The following is a 20,555-nucleotide window of genomic DNA, read 5'->3' as shown; positions in this document are numbered from 1 at the left end:
CATTAGATTGGCTTAAACGATAACAGCTTATGTTTTCATCTCATGAAAAAAGTAAAGAGGTCGGCACTGTATGGTGGGTATGGTGGAATCAGCCTCCTCCCAGACCCAGGTTCCTTAGATCTTGCCGCTCTTCCATTTATAGCAGATTGCCTCCTTGTTCAGGATGGCTGCTTGAGCTCCAGTCATCACATCTGCACCAAAAGCCTGAAGGAGATGGAGGGGAAGAAGGGTGTGCCCCTTCCCTTTCAGACAATTCTTAAAGGTCTCACACAGCACTAACATGTACGCCTCATTGAGTAGAGCTTAGCCACATCTAACTGCAAGGGAGCACAGGGTGGGCTTAGCTAAAATTAGTTCTGCTAAAGAAGAAAGGGAGAAATAGAGCTAAGTTGGGCTCTCTGCCTCAAAAGATAATCACTAGCAGAATACAAATTTAAACAATAGTTTTCTTTTCTTTACCTTTTTGATTGGCAAAAAAGTTACAAAGATTGGTAAAACCAGTGTTAGCAAGTGAGCCAGGAAGCGGGTCGTCTCTTACATTGCTGGCAGGAGTATGAACTGGTCTAAATCGTGGGAACATCATCTGAAAAGATCTAACACACATTAAAATGTCCCTAATCTGGGAGCCCATCAGCATCCCTCTGGGGTCCCTCCTGCAGAAGCCCAGCTCCACCGCACAAGCTGTTTCCAGTCCCACTGTTTGGAGTGGCAACCAGGCAGTCACGGAAAGGAGCCGGCTTCCTCTGCTCCGACATGGGAGACGTGGGAGAAGGCCACAGTCTGGTGGGTTTAAAAGACAGATTGCATAGTAACACCTCCAGCAGGGTTTGCAAGCCAGTGGCCTGTGGTGGCAGGTAGCACTGTGCCTGGGTGTGGTGTTAGTGCTTTACACAGTGAACTTACTCTCGTCTCCCAGGGAGCCCACAAGGTGGGTAGTGTTGGATCACCTACATTCAGAGGAGGAAATTGAAGCACAGAGAGACTAAATATGTTTAAAATTTTTTTTTAACATTTACTCATTTCTGAGAGAGAGAGAGAGAGAGAGGAGAGACAGAGTGTGAGCAGGGGAGGGACAGAGAGAGACATACAGAATCTGAAGCAGGCTCCAGGCTCTGAGCTGTCAGCGCAGAGCCCGATGCGGGGCTTGACACCATGGACTGCAAGATCATGACCTGAGCTGAAGTTGGACACTTAACTGACTGAGCCACCCAGGCCCCCCGAGACTAAATATCTTTCTTAAGGTCACCCAACCAATAGATGCAGGGCCCAGGATGTGACCAGGGCTCCAGACTCTGAACTCTATTAGCTCTGCTCCCTAGCCCAAGGAGCATTGTCTGGTCTCCCCCTTTGTTGCTTTGTATGGCCAGCTCAGTGCATTATAGATGTTCAAAATGGAAAGCTCTGGGTGGTGTAGTTAGCCACAGGCCCCGTGGGTCATTACCCCGTTATACCTCCAGCTTCACCAGTGACAGGATCTGCCTGGGCCCCATGTAGGCACGTAAGGGTATGCCCTTGGTTCCTGGTATGAGTCGCCCTTGGTTATATGTATTATGTGGCTGGGCGGAAAGGCTCCTGGGTACACCTTGCCACTTGCTGCGTTCAGCTCTGGTGTGTGGCAGGGGGAGGGCAGTGAGCCAGGGCTGGGTTGGTGGCTTTTCTTTGTACCTCCTATTGGGTTTGGCTTAAAGCAACAGGGACCTGCTGCTTTTGCAGTTTAAATAGGAAATCCAATTAAATAGAACTTATAAATAATTAAATATCAAGAAACATCCTAGTAACTGTAACGGTATCTTCCTTTCTGTTATTTCTTTTGAGATTGTCTTTATAAATGTGACTGTTTAGGCCAGGAGACTGGAGTTTTCCCTTCTGTCAGATGAAGGCCATCATTGGAACATGTGACACTGTGTGACATTTGAGCATCTCGTTCTGGAACCTAAACTTTTATTTATTTATTTATTATTTTTTAAATAGAATTTATTGTCAAATTGGTTTCCATACAGATTGATTTCTGGCTCATCCCGACAAGTGCCCTCCTCAGTGTCCATCACCCACTCCCCCCTCTCGCCCACCCCCATCAACCCTTAGTTTGTTCTCTGTATTTAAGAGTCTCTTATGGTTTGCCTCCCTCTCTGTAATGTTTTCCCCCTTTCTCTCCCCCATGGTCTTCTGTTATGTTTCTCCAGGTCCACATGAGTGAAAACATATGGCATCTGTCTTTCTTCGCCTGACTTATCTCACTTAGCATGACATCCTCTAGATCCATCCACGTTGCTACGAATGACCAGATTTCATTCTTTCTTATTACCAAGTAGTATTCCATTGTATATATACACTGCATCTTTATCTGTTTGTCATTTGATGGCCATTTAGGCTCTTTCTATGGTTTGGCTATTGTTGACAGTGCTGCTATGAACATTGGGGTACATGTGCTCCTATGCATCAGCACTTCTGTATCCCTTGGGTAAATCCCTAGCAGTGCTATTGCTGGGTCGCAGAAGAGTTCTATTATTAATTTTTTGAGGAACCTCCACACTGGTTTCCAGAGAAGCTGCACCAGTTTGCATTCCCCCTGATAGTGTAAGAGGGTGCCTGATTCTTATACATCCTCACCAGCATCTATAGTCTCCTGATTTGTTCATTTTAGCCTCTCTGACTGGTGTGAGGTGGTATCTCAAAACTAAAATTTGCATGGAACTGCAAAAGACCCTAAATAGCCAAAGCAATATTGAAGAAGAAAACCAAAATGGGAGGCATCACAATCTCAGACTTTAGCTTCTAGTACAAAGCTGTCATCATCAAGACAGTATGGTATTGGCACAAAAACACACATAGACCATGGAATAGAATAGACAGCCCAGAACTGGACCCACAAATGTATAGCCAACTAATCTTTGACAAAGCAGGAAACAGTATCCAATGGAAAAAAGACAGTCATTTTACTAAATAGTGCCGGGAGAACTGGACAGCAACATGCAAAAGAAGGAAACTAGACCACTCTCTTACACTGTACACAAGATAAACTCAAAATGGGTGAAGGACCTGAATGTGAGACAGGAAACATCAAAACCTTAGAGGGGAAAGCAGGAAACAACTACTTTGACCTCAGCCACAGCAATTTTTTGCTTAACAGGTCTCCAAAGGCAAGGGAATCAAAAGCAAAAATGAACTATTGAGACCTCATCAAGATAAAAAGCTGCTGCACGGCAAAGGAAACGATCAGTAAAACAATCAGGCAACTGATGGAAATGGGAAAGATAATTGCAAGAGACATATCAGATAAAGGGCTAGTATCCAAAATCTATAAGGAACTCCCCAAACTCCACACCTGAAAAACAAATAATCCCGTGATGAAATGGGCAGAAGACATGAATAGACACTTTTCCAAAGAAGACATCCGGATGGCCAACAGACACATGAAACGATGCTCAACGTCACTCATCGGGGAAATACAAAGTAAAACCACACTGAGATACCACGGAACCTAAACTTAAATCGACAGCCGCACAAGGTTGCTCGGGAAAGGGTGAGCCGTGGAGGCCAGGGGCCAGTTCCTGCCGTGGCCGCGTGGCCCGCTCACAGGGTGTCTCGGAGATGCAGCCCAGTGCTGTGTGCCAGCACCGTAGCAGTCTGGGGGGGGAGACAGACACGTAACGCAGGACAGTGTTGGCGAGCGCCATGGAGGAGAAGGCTGGGTGCTCTGAAAGCCTGTGGGAGAAGGACATAACAGAGGGGGTCCCAGAAAGGTTCCTGGAGGAAGTAGCCTCCAAAATGAGACTAGAAAGCAGAGGAAGGAGGAGGATGGTCTCATGGCCCCGGTTTCCCCCTGGCCGTGAGAGCAGGGCGGGCATGGCCCCCGGCGGGCTCCGGCAGCGGTTTGGCACCGTCTGCACCTCTCTCCCTCCTTGGCTGGAAGCCACCTCCGCGGGGCTGGCAGAGGGACTGCCCGCTCCCAGCGCAGAACACGCCTCCCCGCAGGCAGGTCCTGCGCTCCCCCCTAGGTCCCCTCTCTCCCCTCTGCCCTTCCCTGGTGAGGGCCACAGCGGTGACCGCTTGGGCGTGGGTTTGAATGCAAGGAATCAGTGGCTGGGGTGAGGGGGGTGAGTGCACAGGAAGCAAGGACAGCAAGGCTAGGATGCTGGGCCATCGCAGGCTGGGCTGAGGCAGGTCAGTCTGTAGGGAGCCTGGGCAGGAGCCGGGCAGGAGCCAGGCAGGAGCCAGGCAGGAGGGACTGTTTCGGTGTCTCACCTGTTTTTAGCCAAGGTGGCTCCTGGGAGGCGGCTCTCACCTGGGTCCTACCAGCGCCCCGGAGTGTTGCTGTGGCCCCGCCCCTCAGGCGTTAGCCCGGGTTTTGCCCCACTTCTCCCCGCCCTGCCCCGCAGGGGTGTTTGTGCCTGCCTGACGGCCTTCTCTCCTTCAAGTCCTTTTGTGCAGTCCTCGAGCCTTTCTGGGGGGCAGCAGAACCAGGGGGCTGGGGGTGCTGTTGGGGTGGCTCCAGCATTGCAGTCTCTCTCTGACCTCGCCCCTTCCTCTCCACAGGAGGCCGGGGGAGTGGTTCACCCATTTTTATCGAGAACCCTGCCCTGCCGTCTGCTGGGTCCTGTGCTGGGGACTGTCGGAGAAGCCACCCTGTGCTGGGCGCTGCAGCCCACACTTACCCACAGAGGCGGCCTCAGCCGGGCCTCATGCATGGGGGCACTGAGGCCTGTGCCCGCAGGGGGAGGGCACCGAGGGGGAGTTGGAGCCTAGAGAGCGCCTGCCCGCTGCCACGTAGGTGGTAGGTGGAGAGCTGCATTCGGATCCAAGATGTCGGACCTGCAGGTGTCGTCCCTGGCGGCGGATGAGACAGGCGGGGCCCGCCTGTGGAGCACGTGGGGACAGCAGCAGCTCCCTGGTAGGCTGACAGGTGCTGTGTGGGTTAGTGGAGGCACACTCAGGAGGGCCCTCCACCCAGACTGAGAACCAGAGGATGGAGAAGGGACAGATGTGCCAGGCAGAGCCCTCAGTGTGGTCAGCGTCACTTCCCCGTTACCTGGGGCTTATACCTCTGTTTCCTCTGGGCTCTGGAGAGGAGGCGCTGACTTAGTGGCCTGGGCGCACGCTCACTTAGTGATCAGTCACTGAGGGGAACTGTGTGGCTCCTGATCCCAGTCAGACTCTTAGGACCTTGGCCCTTAGGCACTCCCCCTGGGGAAGACCTCTTCCACAGGCTGTGTGACCTGAGTTTGTCGCTATGAATTCCCCAACCTCTCTGGGGACACATATGCAGAGGGCCTGGTTTTATGGATTTGTGCTGCCTGACCCACCTCTCTCCACCTCTGCCCTCCAACACGTTTGGCTGCCCCATTGTAGTTACAATGGAACATTATAAAAACTCTGAGAATCCAAGCTAAATAAATCCCGCCTTGACCCTGCCACCCCACAAACCGGACTGCATTTGTGCTGCCCGTTTTCTTTCCAGTCCCTGTCCTCAGGGCCAGTGGGGTTTGGTACAGTTGCGCACTTTGCTGACTTGACGCAGCTGCAGAGCAGGTTGCTCAGCTGGGAAATGGCCACCAGGGGGTGCCAAAGCACCAGGCACCGGCTCCACCCTCCTGCGGCCGGACTCCCTGGCTGAGAGCCGAGTCCCAAGTGCAAGTTCACTTTCGGGTTTCTCCCCAAATGCTGGGTAGCTCATAGCCTTATTTTATCCCTCATTTAAAAAGAAATGGAGCAACACTGAAGTGTACAAAAAGTAGAAAGTAAAAGTGGTGTGCAGTGACACCGTTAGCAGGAGATGATAGGACAGCCGAGTGTGTGTCTTTATGTACATGTTTGTGTGCGTGTGTCCACATGTGTGCCTACAGATTTGGAAGCTTGTCCAGATGTCCCTTTCTCAGTGAAAGCCCTTCTCAACCCTCTCCATTTAAAATCGCACCCTCCCTCCCTCTCAGCCTAGGCCCCTGCCCTGCTTTCCCTCTTACCACAGCTGACTCGCATTTCCCTGCATGCTGTGTGTCTCGTGTGCGTCCTGCACCAGAATGTACCGGGGGGGGGTTTCTGACTCTGCCCGGCACCCAGAACAGGACCAGACACACACTAGACTTTCAGGAAATACGTGCTGAATGAACTAATATAATAAGGATGGCTGTGTCCTCAATTTGTGGACATCTTTCTCTGTCCATAACTAGTGATCTGTCACATCCTTTTAAATCGCTGCTTGGGGTCCCCTTGAGTGGACGAGCTCCAGCTGCCCGTGCTGAAACACACCGATGAGGTTGTCTGGTGTTTTCTTCCCTTTTTTGCCCCTAGCGGTGCAGTCAGTGACCTTGCTGGCCCCCTCTCTCTGGTTGGTGGCCTGTCTGATGGTTTCCTTGCTTTGCTGGGACACTGGGCGAAGTGCTTCGCGAACAGCATCTTGTGTCGGCCTCACGCGTGTGAGAAAGGTGCTGCTGGTGGCTTCTCTCTTTGCAGGTGGGCAGCTGGGACTTAGGGGGCAGGCTCCTGGCCGGGGCCGCGTGTCTGCCGAGAGCCGAGCCAGGCTCCTGGGGAATTCCTTCCAGATGAGAGGTCTTCCTACATTCTCTCTCGTGACATTTCAGATGCACTTTCCCCATTTTTTTTTTACATCTTTTTCTTGATGTCTTTTTAAAAATGTTTGTTTAGTTTTGAAAGGGAGGGAGAGAGAGAGGGAGAGAATGAGTAGGGAAGGGGCAGAGAGAGAGGGGGACAGAGAGGAACCCAAGCAGACTCCCCGCTGTCGTCTCAGAGCCTGAGGTCAGGACCTGAGCTGGAATCAAGAGTTGGAGGCTTAACCGACTGAGCCGCTCCCGTTATGTCTTTTCTTTTTCTTTTTTTAACATTTATATTTTTGAGTCAGAAAGTGAGCAGAGAGAGGGGGCAGAGAGAGAGGGAGGCACAGAATCTGGACCAGGCTCCAGGCTCTGAGTGGTCAGCATAGAGCCGACATAGGCTCGAACCCACAAGCAGTGAGATCATGACCTGAGCTGAAGTCAGATGCTTAAACTACTGAGCCACCCGGGCGCTTCACTGATGTCTTTTCTTATGCAGAGTTCTAATTATTATTGTCGTTAAATCTGCCAGTGGTTTCCTTCGTTTTTCTGGCTTTTTAAAATCATCCTAGAGAGAACTTCTTCACCCAAGGTTATTTAAAAAAAAAATGATTAGTGTTTCGTCTGGTATGTTTATGGGGATTTTATATTTGGCTAAATCTCTAATCTATCAAAATCTTATTCATATATATTATATTGGGTGATATTTTAGACAAATCCCCCTCAAGAGAATAGCGAATTATTTTGTCGCTATTTAGTAAGTGATCCGTCCCTGCCTGCTGTTTGCAATGCCATCACGACCAGATGCTAATTCTTTTTTCTTTTTTAACATTTATTTATTTTTTGAGAGACAGAGACACAGAGCATGAGCAGGGGAGGCACAGAGAGAGAGGGAGACACAGATTCCGAAGCAGGCTCCAGGCTCCGAGCTGTCAGCACAGAGCCCGATGCGGGGATTGAACCCACAAACTGTGAGATCATGACCCTAGCCGAAGTTGGCCACTCACCCAACTGAGCCCCCAGGCGCCCCCAGATGTTAATCCTCACGTGTACTTGACCCTGTGTTCTGGGCTGCGTCTGTCCTGCTCATTCGCTCATCTCCCTGCGCTCTTGACATCATCCACGTGGCTTCCTGGCAGGACGGGTCACTTCTCATCACATGCCCTTTTAAAAAAAAAACAAAACTTCTTAGCTTTTAAAAATTATTCTTCCAGATGAAATTTCAAATCAATTTGTTGAATTCCAAAACGAATCCCCTTAGAATTCAGAGTGACGTCGTATTTTATTTATAGATCAGTTGGGGAGAGTTGATGTCTTTGCAATATTGTCTCCTTATTCAGAGGAGTGAAATGTCTCTCCTTTGACTTGTCTTCTTTTTTGTTAGGAGAACTTCATAATTTGCTTCAAATCATTTCTGTGCATTTCTTTTCAAGTTAATTTGTAAGTATCATCCGGCTGGTAGGCTCCCAAGCCGCTGCCTTTTCTAGCTGGCTGTTGTGTTTGGGATTGAGGAGCCCGTTGATTTTGTGGCCAGATGTCTAAGACTCATAGCTTCTCCTCTGTCCAGTTCCATTCCCTGCAAATCTTCTAGGAATTCTTAATTTCTGGTTTGGTGATGTCATTCTTCCCCGTATTTCAACACTGCAACTGCTTTCTCGTTATTCGTGTTTTTTTTCATTTAACAAGATTTGGTGAGAGGAATGCAGATGTGTGGACCCAGTATGTTGTCTTGTAACTAAGGTTTGTTTCTGTGGTTTGTGGCGAACATGTGACTCTCTCTGTGCGCCCTGGCGTGCCCTCCCTTGGACCCCCCTGCTACGCGCCCCGCCAGGCGTGGGCTGGTACTTGAAGGTGGTCTAGGACCAGGGATGTTCTTCCCCCTGCCCCGCCGGGCGCCCCCTCTATTCCTGCTGGGCTCTGTCGTGCTGCGCCCAGAGGCTTCTGCCTCTCCTGCTCCAGCCCGACCTCGCCCACCCTCTCTCCGAGCGGACAACTTCCTTCCTCTTTCCGTGGGAAGTGCCAGGCTGTGCGTGATGAGTCCGGGCGCAGTGGTATCTGTCAGGAAGGCCCGAGTGTGGGCGTCCTGTTCTGCCAACCTGTTCTTCACCTTGATATTTCCGAAGTTGATCCGGATGACGAGGAAGCACAGCAAAGGGGAATTTGCATTAAATGACCCTCCTGAGCCAGCCAGTCTTGGCACAGGGCTCTCCAGTCAAAGCTGGCGGAAGTAAGTGATGAGCTCATTGTCCACTGGGGCTTCCTGTGCTCCCGAAGCCTGACCTGGGCCTGGGGTCCAGGCCAGGCAGGCACACTTAGGGGGTGTGTGGGAGTCCCACGGATCCCGGCAGCAGTGGGAGGTAGAGGGGCCTTGCACAGGTGTGTGACTCTTTGGTCTGAACGGACGTGGCCCGGTCAGTGAGCTGGACTGTTCCCAGTCAAACCGGCCATTCCTCTGCCCTTGGCAAGAACTAAGGAGAGAGGGACCCCCGCTCTTCACAGTAAACGCTCCCCCAGCGCCATCCTCTGTCTACCGTAGATAACGTATGTTCAGCCCACGTGTAAAGTGTGAAATCCTGATGCTCGGCACCCCAGAGCTACAACTTTCAGTTGTCGTTTGGCTCGGGAGGTGACGCACCCGGGTGTCAGGTCTGGTTGTGGAGACTGTGCGTGTGTTGGGGGCGGTGAGTGGGGTGGGAGCTGAGGGGGTAGGATTGCTTTTTAAATTTAACTTTTTAGGGGTGCCTGAGTGCCTCAGTCAGTTGAGCATCCGATTCTTGATTTTGGCTCAGGTCACGATTTCCTGGTTCATGAGCTCGAACCCCACATCGGGCTCTGTGCTGACAGTGCAGAGCCTGCTTGGGACCCTCTCTCTGTCCCTCCCCTGCTCAGGGCGCACATGCCCACGCTCACTTTCTCTCAAGTAAATGTTAAAAATATAAATTTAGCTTTTTATTTTGAAATAACTGTAGACTCACAGACGAGTTGGAGACAGTAAACAGCAGTTACGTACATCCCCCACCCAGCTTACGTGTGAACAGCTTACACTGGCATCATGCTGTTGCCAGACTCATTTTGGTGATGCGGTGACATAGGGACAGTGCTCTGAGTGAAGACTGTTGACCTTTCTCAGATGCCACCACTTTCCCCACAATGTTCTTTATCTGTTCCTGTCTCAGTCCAGTGTCCTTCCCATGTCTAGTCGTGAGGCCTCCTTAGTGTCCCCCGGCCTGTGACAGCTCCGTGTCCAGAGGGTCATGCAGGTCCTCACTGGAGGAGATGTGTGGTCTGGTTCTTGTTGTACCTGTGGGGTAAAAGTGTCTAGTCCTGAGGGATGTCACTGAGCCCTCGCCTCCTGGCGGGGGCGCCCCCCTGTGCACACCAGGCTCTCCTGTCTCCCCAGGGCCTTCCTCCTCCAGCCAGGGTCTCGGCCGTGGCTGCCTGTGCCCCTGGCCTTCAGCCACCGCAGGCCCACACCCGCCATCTTCTCTGAGACGTGCTGTCAGGCATTCCCTCCGTCTCCTGGATTTTTAATGTTCTGCCCTCCACTGACTCTTTATTTTGTTTTTTTTTAATTAAATAATTTTTAAAATGTTTTATTTATTTTTTTGAGAGAGAGACAGCGTGAGCGGGGAGGGTCAGAGAGAGAGGGAGACAGAATCTGAAGACAGGCTCCAGGTTCTGAGCTAGCTGTCAGCACAGAGCCTGGCGCGGGGCTCGAACTCATGAACCATGAGATCGTGACCTGAGCGGAAACCGAACGCTCATCCAACTGAGCCACCCAGGCCCCCCTGACTCCTTATTTTGAACCTGAATATGCTCAGGAGTCACTGTGAGTTCCCAGAAAACCCCCGTCTGCATCTCCTGCCTTTCCTTTTACCTCCCCAGCAACCTCCGGGAGCCTCGGGCATTCTTGTCCCTTTGCGAGCCAGGTGTTCCCTGACTGGGGCCCAGGCCCCTCCTGCCTTTAGACCCCAGGCTGTCCTAAGCTCCATCCTGAATGGTTCTGCATGATCTTAAAATTTTAAAAAACATTTGTTTATTTTCCAGAGACAGAGCATGAGCAGGGGAGGGGCAGAGAGAGAGGGAGACACAGAATCCGAAGCAGGCGCCAGGCTCTGAGCTGTCAGCACAGAGCCCGACATGGGGCTCGAACCATGAACTGTGAAATCATGACCTGAGTCGAAGTTGGAGGCTCAGCTGAGCCACCTGGGTGCTCCGGATTAGTTTCCTTGTGAGAACCTTTCCTGTTTTTATGAGAAGTGTAGATTCTTCGCTTACACTACTTTTGGTGCCTCAGCTTCAGCGCGATGTCTTGTGGTCTCCTGCCAAGAGAGTCCTGCCCGCGTCTGCCCAGCCCTGCGGGGTGTGAGGTGTGCTGAGGGGCCCTAGCACGCGGCTGCTGCTTACTGGCCGCTTCCAGGCCGCCCCTCCCACCGTCTGTGAGGCGGGGCAGGAAAGGAAGGCGCAGCTGAGCCCAGGGCTCAGAGTAAGTGACAGGTGAGAATTCAAATCCTGATTTGTCTGTTCTCTAAGCCACAGAGGTACCCGGTGCCTCTTCCTGCCCCCAGGCCTTTGCCTGCGGTGGCCCGTGAGCCTGCGGGCGGTGAGGGGTGTCGAACCCGGGGCTGCTGGGGCCTCCCCTGATCCACTTGTGCTCCCGGCTCCGTCAGGCGGCAGAACGGGTGCTTTGAATCCATCTCACAGCGTTCCAAGTGGATGTAGATATTGCTATGATTCTTAGCCCGCGGATTAATTTAAATGTGTTAGTGATTTACAACAGCTTTTTGTTACCAAGGGTTTTTCTTAGTCAATAGATGTCAAAAATAGAACTAATTTTTTTTTAGTGTTAAAAAGGATCGTTTCTTAAGTACATTTATGTGTATATTTGTACAGTTACTTGTATCTCTTTTTATGTGTGGATGTGTGCCTCATGCTGCCCTACCCTAAGTGAACCGTGTGACCTTGGGCACAGGGACCAGGGTTTGTGGGGGACAGGGACTTGCCTTTTTATTTAGTTTTTTATAATTTCAGCACGTGTGTGTATTACTTTTATGTAAGAAATTCAGGAAGTTCTCCTGCTTGAAGAGGTCAGGCGCCCCTGGATGGGACTGAGGTTTCTGGGACGGGGGTGGGCCGTGTCCTCTTCTGCCTCCCGGCCTCCAGGGCACAGGGCGTGGGTGGTGGGGGGCGCTCAGCCCGCCCCTGTCACCTGAGTCAGTGGGGCGCTGTCTGCGGGGGGGGCCTTCCCGTAGCCCCGTGAATGCAGGGGCTTCCCTTCCCCAGGAACACACCCGCCGAGCTCTTCTCTGGGTGCCCGGCTTCACGGTTTTGTCCCTTTTTTTTTTTGTGAGGCCTGCAGACCCTCCATCCCTAAATCCAGCCCTCTTTCCCACGCCCTGCTGCTTTCCTCCTCCACGGAGGCCCTGTGCGGTGGCACCTCCCCGGCCCACTGTCTGTCCCTCAGTGAGAAGGTGGGATGTCGGAGGGTGAACATCTGGCGGGTGGCTTGGAGAGGCGGGGGGTGGGGTGGAGGCGCGGAACGCCGCAGTGAGCGATGGCGTTCAAGTCTGACATGTGCTGATGTGGCCGCGGCCGCCAGACGTGCCTGCTTGCCAGGAGCAGAGGTCTGGCCGGCCGGGAGAGGGTCAGGGGGACGGGAGCCAACAGCCCTGCTGGCCCGTGGTCCGGCACCGTGGCGATGGCTGCCTGCGGGGAAGCCTTTGGGCCGATGAAACACGCATGCTGTGTGTGTGTGTGTGTGTGTGTACGTACACCGACTGCTCCTGAAGTGATGGCGGGGTTGTGGGCAGAACCCTTTGTTTCCTTCCTATGCGTCTTGTCGAGGCTTCTGTCCCACCCCGAGGAAGGTGGGGCAGGTCGCGCCGAGTCTGCGGAGAGCAGCACCGGCCTCAGAAGCAGAGCCCCAGGTCCGTTTCCACGCTTGTCTGAAACATTTGGAAGAGATCACTGTCTTGTAATTGAACATTCCTGGATATGTGTATTTTCTTTGAAACAACCTCCATACGCTTAGGAAAAAGTGGTTATTCTGCCTTCTCAACAGTGGTCTGCACCAGACGGTCTCGTGTTATTTTCTCGGTTTCCTGAACCTGAAACATTGAAGGAGAATTCTGAAGGTTTGGAAGGAAACCAGCACAGCATATGGGATTTTCCTCCCCTCTCCGGGAGCCCACACGCAAGAGCAGACTGTGTCACACGGCAGCAAGAGATGAGGGATTGTTCTGCGGTTCTGAGACAATTGCCACGTTCTTGCGAAGTTGCGTCATGAGAATTGCTTTTTCTTCCGCGGTGTTTTGGTTTCCAAGGAGGCATCAGCAGCATGTGTGTGTGGGGGGGGGTGGTGAGAGAGTTGGAGGATGGAAAGATGGGGTTTTGGTGTGATTCGGATTAAAAAGGCAGGCTTCGAAAGCTGCAGCCCTTACCTTCCTGCCAGACTGCCCGTGGCCAGCAGGGGCCATGGTCCGTGCACCCCAAGTTTCATCAATCATTGGCACCTCCATTTTCTTACCTGTAAAAGAAAAATCAGTCAATGCATGGAAATCCTTAGAACCTGAAACAAAGTGATACATTGTCAGGATGGTAATCATGGGCAGATGACGGTGTGTGAGTTCCTTGAGGCCACGGGCTGGTCTGATTCCTCTGCCCAGAGCAGGGTTTGGGCAGTTTCACCAAGTTTGCGGAACTGATGAGGGAGTGACCAGGACACAGGATTCTGTGGCTGTGGTTGTAGCATCAGGGCGGTCCCTGAAAACAAACTCTGTGCGGGTCCCTGCCTGGCTCATTGGCTGCTGTGTGTTAGGATGGACCTGGGCTGGGGTCAGGTGAGGAGGGGAACTTGGCACACTGGCACCTTGGGGGTCCTTTCACGCCCCAGGCTTCCGCACTTGCTCAGGGCGCCCTCCTCACCCTCGGCCGCCTTTTCCTAGAAACGCTCCTGCTGGTACTTCGAGACCCAGTTCAAGGATGCTTGTCAGCGATGTCTTCTTGGACCCCCAGGGTGGACCAGTGATCTGTTACGGCCCGTGGCCTGTGAGCATCTGCTTATGGGGAGTTCTCCCCACGGCGCCGTGGGGCCCAGAGGGCAGAACTGCTCCAGTGGGCCGGGCGGGTGACGAGTGGATGAACGAACAGTTACCCACTTGTGACAGCTCTATACTTAGAGGTCACTCATGGTTCCTCTTTCCTTCTCCCCTCCCGTGCGGCCCATCAGCAAGTCTGGTCTGTTTCCCTCCAGAATCTCCCTCCCCCAGGCCCATCCCCCATCCCTGTGGCCAGCAGTCTGGGCCGCCGTCCTCTCTTACCCCAGCTGGTGCCGAGGCTCCGACTTTGTCTCTCTTCATCCAGTTCTATGTCCAGCAGCCAGCGTGATCTCAGAATCCTATCGCTCCCCTGCCCAAACCGTCTAGAACGCCAGAGGGTTTGCACTGCACTCCAGATACACCCACACTCCCACCACCAGGGGATCAAGGCCCTTCAGGCTCTGCCCCCACCCCCCACCGGCCTGTCTGTCCACTGCCTTCTATCCACACCCAGATGCTAAGCTCACGTGCATCTCAGGGCCTTTGCACTTGCTGTGCCCTCTACAAAGAACACATGCTGCTTTTTATGGGCAGACTCCTTCCTGTGCTTTCTGTTCAAATCTCACATCCTCAGAGCGGCCTTCCTTGACCACTTGGCAAATACCATCCTCCACCCTCTTTTAGTTTTTGGAGACATTCCTCAGCATCTGAAATTATCTTATTTGTTTCCCTGTGTTTTTTTCCTTCCTTCCTTCCTTCCTTCCTTCCTTCCTTCCTCCCTCCCTCCCTCCCTCCCTCCCTCCCTCCCTTCCTTCCTTTTTTTAATGTTTATTTTTGAGAGAGACAGAGCATGAGTTGGGGGAGGGGCAGGGAGAGAGGGAGACACAGAATCCGAAGCAGGATTCTGTGCTGTCAGCACTCACGAACCATGAGATCATGACCTGAGCTGAAGTCGGAGGCTTAACTGACTGAGCCACCCAGGCGCCCTGACCCATGGGTGTTATTTTCTGACTTCTACACTGGAATATAAGTTCTCTGGGAGCAGGGCCTGCTGGCTTTGTGTCCCTAGTGCCTAGAACAGAGATTCTGAACCAGGCATCTCTGAATTTTGATGGGAAAAATATGACATCTTTATTTTCACCAACTCCTCACTGAAATTTGGCATTTCTCTCAGTTACTAATATAGAGAGTGAGTCACTGTAATAATAATAGTACTTGGGACTTTGTCATCAATAAAAATCACAGGTGTTTCCATATCACATAATAATTATTGACCTCTTAGAATACCTATATTCATAACTATGTTCAGATTATGGTAGTTATTAAACCTGCCAATAGATGTGGTTATTTCATGCAGGGGTTATTTCATTCCCTTACATGAAGAAATATGTTATTATATTGCAAATCATTTTTAAATAGCTGTATTCTAAAACAGTTTTTTTCCTGGGTAATCCTGTGTAACTGGTTTCCTGTATAATTTTATTTTATGCATTTAAAAATACTTCTGTGAGAAGGGACCCAGAGGCCCCACGAGGCTGCCAGAAGCGTCCGAGGCAGAAACACAGAAGCCCGTGGCTAGCACAACGCCCGGGTGAAGTAGGAGCTTGACAAACGATGAGCCTGGGTCGGACGAGACCCTTGTGTTTTCACGGTCAGGTTCCTGTCACCTTGGGCTGGACCTGGTGTTAGCTCCTGAAGCGGCCCTGGTCAGGGTCTTTGGAAGAGCCTCTCTCGCTGCCTGACACCGAGCGCAGAGCCGGGGCTGAGAGCCAGGTAGCCTCTCTCCTTTTCTTCAGACGCAGGCTCTGCCTTCAGCTTCTCTGTGCATCTGCTCCCTTGGCACCCTGGCCGACTGTCCCTGCACGCAGGCCGGATCTGGCCACCCCTGTACATGTGAGGGCAGAGGGTCTCAGTTTGGTTGACCAGAAGAGACTGGCATCTCAGGGTCCCGAGTTCCCGGGAGGATCAGGGGGCCACTCTGGTCCAGTCCGTCTGGTCTGGGAGGCATGGTCGCCTTCATCAGGGGCCCTCCCACGGGACGGAGAAGCCGTTCTCAAGGAGGGACATAGGCAGGGCTGACTCCCTTGATAGGAGTCTGGTCCCTAATGAGGAGTTGGGGCCTGGCCAGGCCTCAGGGACTGAAGGTAGATGGGTGGGGGTGCCTCTGGGCCCTGGAAAGATGTTCTGTTATGCTTGGTCCTGTTTTTTCTTATCATGTGAAATATCACTTGTCTGAGACATGCTGCCCATGAGTTAGGCTACTTTTGTCCGTGGCGAGACTTGCAGGAGTCCGATCTGAAACAAGTGCTCTGTCTCTTTCCAGCCCAGGCCGCCTGTGCGGGGTGCGGGGCTACCACGCTGTGGCTGACAGGCTCTGTCTCTAGGTGGGCCAGGGGTCGTGGCGCGGCAGCTCAGGCCCCCTGGGGGAGGAGCTGCACGCAGACACCTGGGCTCTGCCTCTGCCCCCTGGAGGCCTGGCGCCCACAGCTGGGAACCCAGTTTTTGTAGTGGAGGCCTGTGTCACAGAGAGTGTGATGCTGTGCTTTCTTTTAGCTAGTTTTTTGTTTGTAAAAGAATAGACATAAATGAATAGAACTGTAGGATTAGTTTGACATTCACAGTGACCAGTAACCGGGATTGAGTGCCTGGTCTGTGGCTACCTGGGCCAAGTGTTTTACATGCATTTTCCCACAGGGTCCTCAGGGGCTTTGGGAGAGGCCCAGGCGCTGTTACCGATGGACCAGGGTTTGAACTCCGCTGTCCCACTGCTCAGCTAGCAGTCAGTTACATCACCTCTTGGTGCCTCAGTTTTCCAGAAGAGTCTCCCCTGCGTGGGGTTGTCCTGAAGGCAAAATGAGTGAAAAATGTAGCGCCCAGCCCAGCTTTGCGTAGTGGCCGCTCCCTGTGTGCGTGCTGTCGGTGTTGGACAGGGGCACCGAGCGCGCCCCCACAATGATGCTGGAGAAATGGGCAGAGGTGGCGGTGTCCTTCAGATGGGACACGGGGGGGTGAGCAAGTGACCCGTCATGGAAGAGGGCGTGAGAACGAAATGTGGCCCCTGTGTTGAAGGGCTATGTGAGAGTTCCTGGTGTCAGGTAAGTGGGGAGAGCCGAGACCCCTGGTTTGGGCTCCATGTTGGAGCCCCCTTGGGGCAGACCCGCAGAGTGCCAGGCATACCGTGAAAGGACCGAAGCCCACACCAGCCCCAAACTGGAGCAGGCTGCATCCACAAGGAGCATCCGGCTGGCTGTCTCCCATGCCCTCTTCCCATGGTGACTCTGTCAGGCTTCGGTTGAGTCACTTCCGTCTGGCCTGAGCTGATCTGAACAGGGTCCATCCAACATGCTGGTTGCTTCCAGCACAGAGAGCCTGGCAGGGTTGGCCCCGACTCCCAGCCCATATGAGCTGGTTTGTCTGGTCTGAGACGGCCCTGCAGCTTGAACCGGTCTTGTGCTGCTCCTTTGAGCTCTTGAGCCTTACTTTTAGCCTCTGTTTCTGGATTTCCCACTGTGAAGTCTTTAGGTTCTCATGAGATGCCTTTGGGAAGGCGCCATTCGCTTGACTGCTGGCAGGGCTTCCCTTTGCTTCAGAGGCTGGTTCCCCGTCTCGGTCCTGTCTCTTCTGCACTGGGAATTCCTCAGAGGGGTTTTGCTTACTAATAACCCTTCTCTCGGGGCGCCCGGGTGTCTTAGTTGGTTAAGTGTCTGAGTCTTGACTCAGCTCAGGTCATGATCTCACGGTTTGTGAGTTCAAACCCCATGTTCGGCTCTGCCCTGTAGGCTTGGAATTCTCTTTCTTCCTCTCTCTGTGCTCCACCCCTGCTTGCATATGCACGCTCTCTCTCACTCTCTCAAAACAAATAAATAAACTTAAAAAAAATAACTCTTCTCTCTTGTCATGTGCCAATGTAGTTTGTTTTTACTATTTTAGTATTTCTTGGATTATTTCAAAGAGATGTAGAAGGAGCAGTTAAACATGTGAGTTCAGGTCGCCATTCATGAAGCAAGCTGGTGGCTGCTGCTTTCATTGTAGTGTAATTTACACACCGTAAAACTCACCCACTCCAAGTGCGTGTGGCTCTGTGACTCTGAGTGAGTTTACGGAGCTGTGTGACGGTCGTGATGATCCAGTTTTAGAACGTTTCCGTCACCTCACAAGGATGCCTGAGCCCTCATGCAGTCCGCCCCGCCTCCACCCCAACCCACCACGGATGTGCTCCTGTCTCCATGAATTTGCCTTTTTTGGGCATTTCATAAAAATGGCATCCTACAGTACAGTCTTTTGGGTCTGACCTCTTCCACTTAGCATAATGTTTTTGAGGTTTATTCATGTTACAGTTTGTATCAGTCAGTGTTTCATTTCTTTATTGCTGAGTAGTAGTCCTCTGTATGGATATATCACGTTGTGTATCCACTCACCGCTTGAGGAGCCCTTAGACTGTTTCCAGCTTCTGGCTCTGATGAATAATTCATGTACACGTCTTTGTGGGGATATACACTTTTTTTTGTTTTTAGAGGTAGCTACGTAGGAGTAGAATTGCTGGTCATTTGATAAGTGTATGTTCAACTTTTTAAGAAACTACGAAGCTGTTTTCCAAAGGAGTTGTACCTCGTGCACACCTGCCTACCGGCCACGTGTAAGGGCTCCATTTCTCCGTGTCCTTGCCAGCGCTTGGTGTCGTCTTTTTCATTACAGCCGTCCCGGTGGGTGCGAAGCGCTATCTCACTGGGGTTTTGCTCTGCGTTCCCCTCCTTTGCCATCCATATGCCTTCTTCTGCTAAATGTGTCTCGGCATCGCTCGCGCAGCTGCCTTCCAAACCTGCCCCGGCCGCGGCTCGGGGTCCTGGGTGACCACAGGCACAGCTCCTCCGAGGACAGGAGGGATGGACAGTGAGTGTTCTCAGCCCGACCCCTCTCCCTGCTTGTGAAAGAGGAGTTTGGCCTCTGCTGCTCAGTTCTTCCTCTGAACTTAACCGACCCATGCTTCCCCCACCCCCCTTTTTGGTATAAAAGTCATCAAGCGTTCAGAAGAGTTGAGGGACCAGGGCAGTGAACGCAGGTCAGTGGATGTCAGGTGTTAGCATTTTGCCATAGTTGCTTTATCTCTACTTCGATGTATTTTGCAGACGGACTGGAAACTAAATTGCAAGCTCACTTTAGCCCTGAACTCTGCCTCCGCACATCGCCCAGACAGACTTTCTCCTACTCAGTCTCCCCACTGATGTTATCATGCCCCAGAAAATTAATGGCAGCTTGATATCATCTGAAATATCCGTATTCACCTGTCCCCGATTGACCCCCAAATGTCATTTGTGGCTCAGACTGGTTCTTCTCAGCGTTTGGGGGAGGAAAGGCAGGAAGGTGGCCGGCTCACGGGCTGTCACTGAGGAGGAGATGGCCGATGAGGAAGATGGCGGAGCGGTTGTGAGGCAGTGGCCATCGTGCTTTGGAGATCGGGGCGGACAGAGCCAGCAGCTCTCGGACCTTCCGGGGTGCGCGACTCGGTTCTGTGCCGACGCGCTGCTCTGTGATGAGCCCTGTGGCTGAGGCTCCAGCGGGGTCACAGGCCTGGTGGAGATCTTTTCCATCCACCTCCAGACCGTCTTCCCCCGTGAGCTTCGGGAGACGCCTTGCTCTCCAGGGTGGAGTTTTCACAGGCACCGTGGGTTCGGCACACATCCCAGCTTCCATTCATCTTCTGCTTAGAGGTGCTGCACGGCCCCATTCCTGCCCTCGATGGGGGACACGCCGTTCACCCTCCGCTCGTCCTCCCCGGTCGCTCTTCCCCATCGGTTTCTGTTGATCTGCTGTCCCTGTTGTCTGCCAGTCTGTCTCCTTCTCTCTGACTCCACCACAGCAACCTTACTGAGCTCAGGGGACCTTCATCTCGGGCCTGCACAAATGCGGTCGGCTGCTGGCTGGTACCCTGACCTTCTCCTTTCCTTCCCCTCTTACACCCTCCCTACTTTCCTGGCCACTTTCCTGCTAAAAAGCAGAAGAAGTGTTGGCTGCAGCTCTGTGTTGGTCAGTGATGTGATAAGTGCTCTAGTGGAGAAATGTAGGCATTGGCACGAGAGCACTGGGTTCTGGTCTGAGTGGTCCAGCCTCCATGGCCGGACTACGCAACATCGGAGCAGGGTCTTGAATGACGATGGGAAGGCGGGGCTGCGTGAGCAGAGGCCCCAAAGCACGAGTTACCCCCTCCCACCTCATATGGGACATATAGGACTACCTGAGGCAGGGGTGAGCGTGAGCGGGGTCACTGTGTGTGAAGTGCACGGCACGTGGTGAGCAGTGGACGAGCATGAGCCATGATCACATTACTGTCGATGAACCGGTCTCATGCATGGGGAAACAGTTTGTCTTCTCTTCCTGCTTTCATTTAAAACAAAGGTCACAGACTCTCGTGCCTGAGAGGGCCAGGCGGGCCCCCAGTGGGTGCACAGGGCAGATGTGGTCTGGAGGGCACTTGCTCCAGGGCAAGGGGCTGCTGTCGCTCCGCTCAGCTGATGGTCATCCTGTAGGAATGTGGGCCCAGTACTGCCAGAAATTTTCGTTTTCAAGAAAGGCTAGAAATCTGGAATTCCACGTGAAGCCTTCTAATTAAAGGTTCTTGAGGAATTTTTAAAGTATTAAAACCTATACAAGCCCAAGAAATATGTAGCCTGAAGGCCAATGGCTTAAAACCTTTGCTTACATAGGTCTCCCCCAGGGTCTTCTGCTCAAGTCTCGCATAACTCCCCCTGCAGGTGGGATGAAGTTGGGTTCGAAGCTGGTTTTTATGAGCCCCTTTGCCTTGCAGGACTTCTCCGGGCAGGTTATGTCACCGACGGAGGCTGCCCTGAAGCTCCCTGCGGCCCGGAGACTATGTACAAGAGGAATGGTCTGATGGCTAGCGTGTTGGTCACCTCTGCCACTCCACAGGTACAGGGGCTGTGGGAGCTGGGGCATTTGGGGGGCAGGGGGGCTC

The 20,555-nt window shown here is 52.6% G+C and overlaps 1 protein-coding gene across 7 annotated transcripts in view; it reads left to right on the top strand.

Moving 5' to 3' along the window:
- The window catches only part of RALGPS1 (Ral GEF with PH domain and SH3 binding motif 1), a 242,937-nt gene that overhangs the window by 3,553 nt on the left and 218,829 nt on the right, over positions 1-20,555 (top strand). For all 7 annotated transcript variants that reach the window (XM_029920462.1, XM_029920466.1, XM_029920465.1 and 4 more), the window contains one exon: positions 20,388-20,509. In XM_029920462.1, the coding sequence (XP_029776322.1) occupies positions 20,453-20,509 (57 nt within the window). In that variant the 5' untranslated portion in view covers positions 20,388-20,452. Of the gene's footprint in view, positions 1-20,387; positions 20,510-20,555 lie in introns of those variants that run through there.

Source organism: Suricata suricatta, chromosome 13 (assembly GCF_006229205.1).
Source record: "Suricata suricatta isolate VVHF042 chromosome 13, meerkat_22Aug2017_6uvM2_HiC, whole genome shotgun sequence".
Lineage (NCBI taxonomy): Eukaryota > Metazoa > Chordata > Mammalia > Carnivora > Herpestidae > Suricata > Suricata suricatta.
The sequence above is the reverse complement of the archived record's forward strand: the minus strand, read 5'-3'. Positions and strand labels throughout refer to the sequence as shown.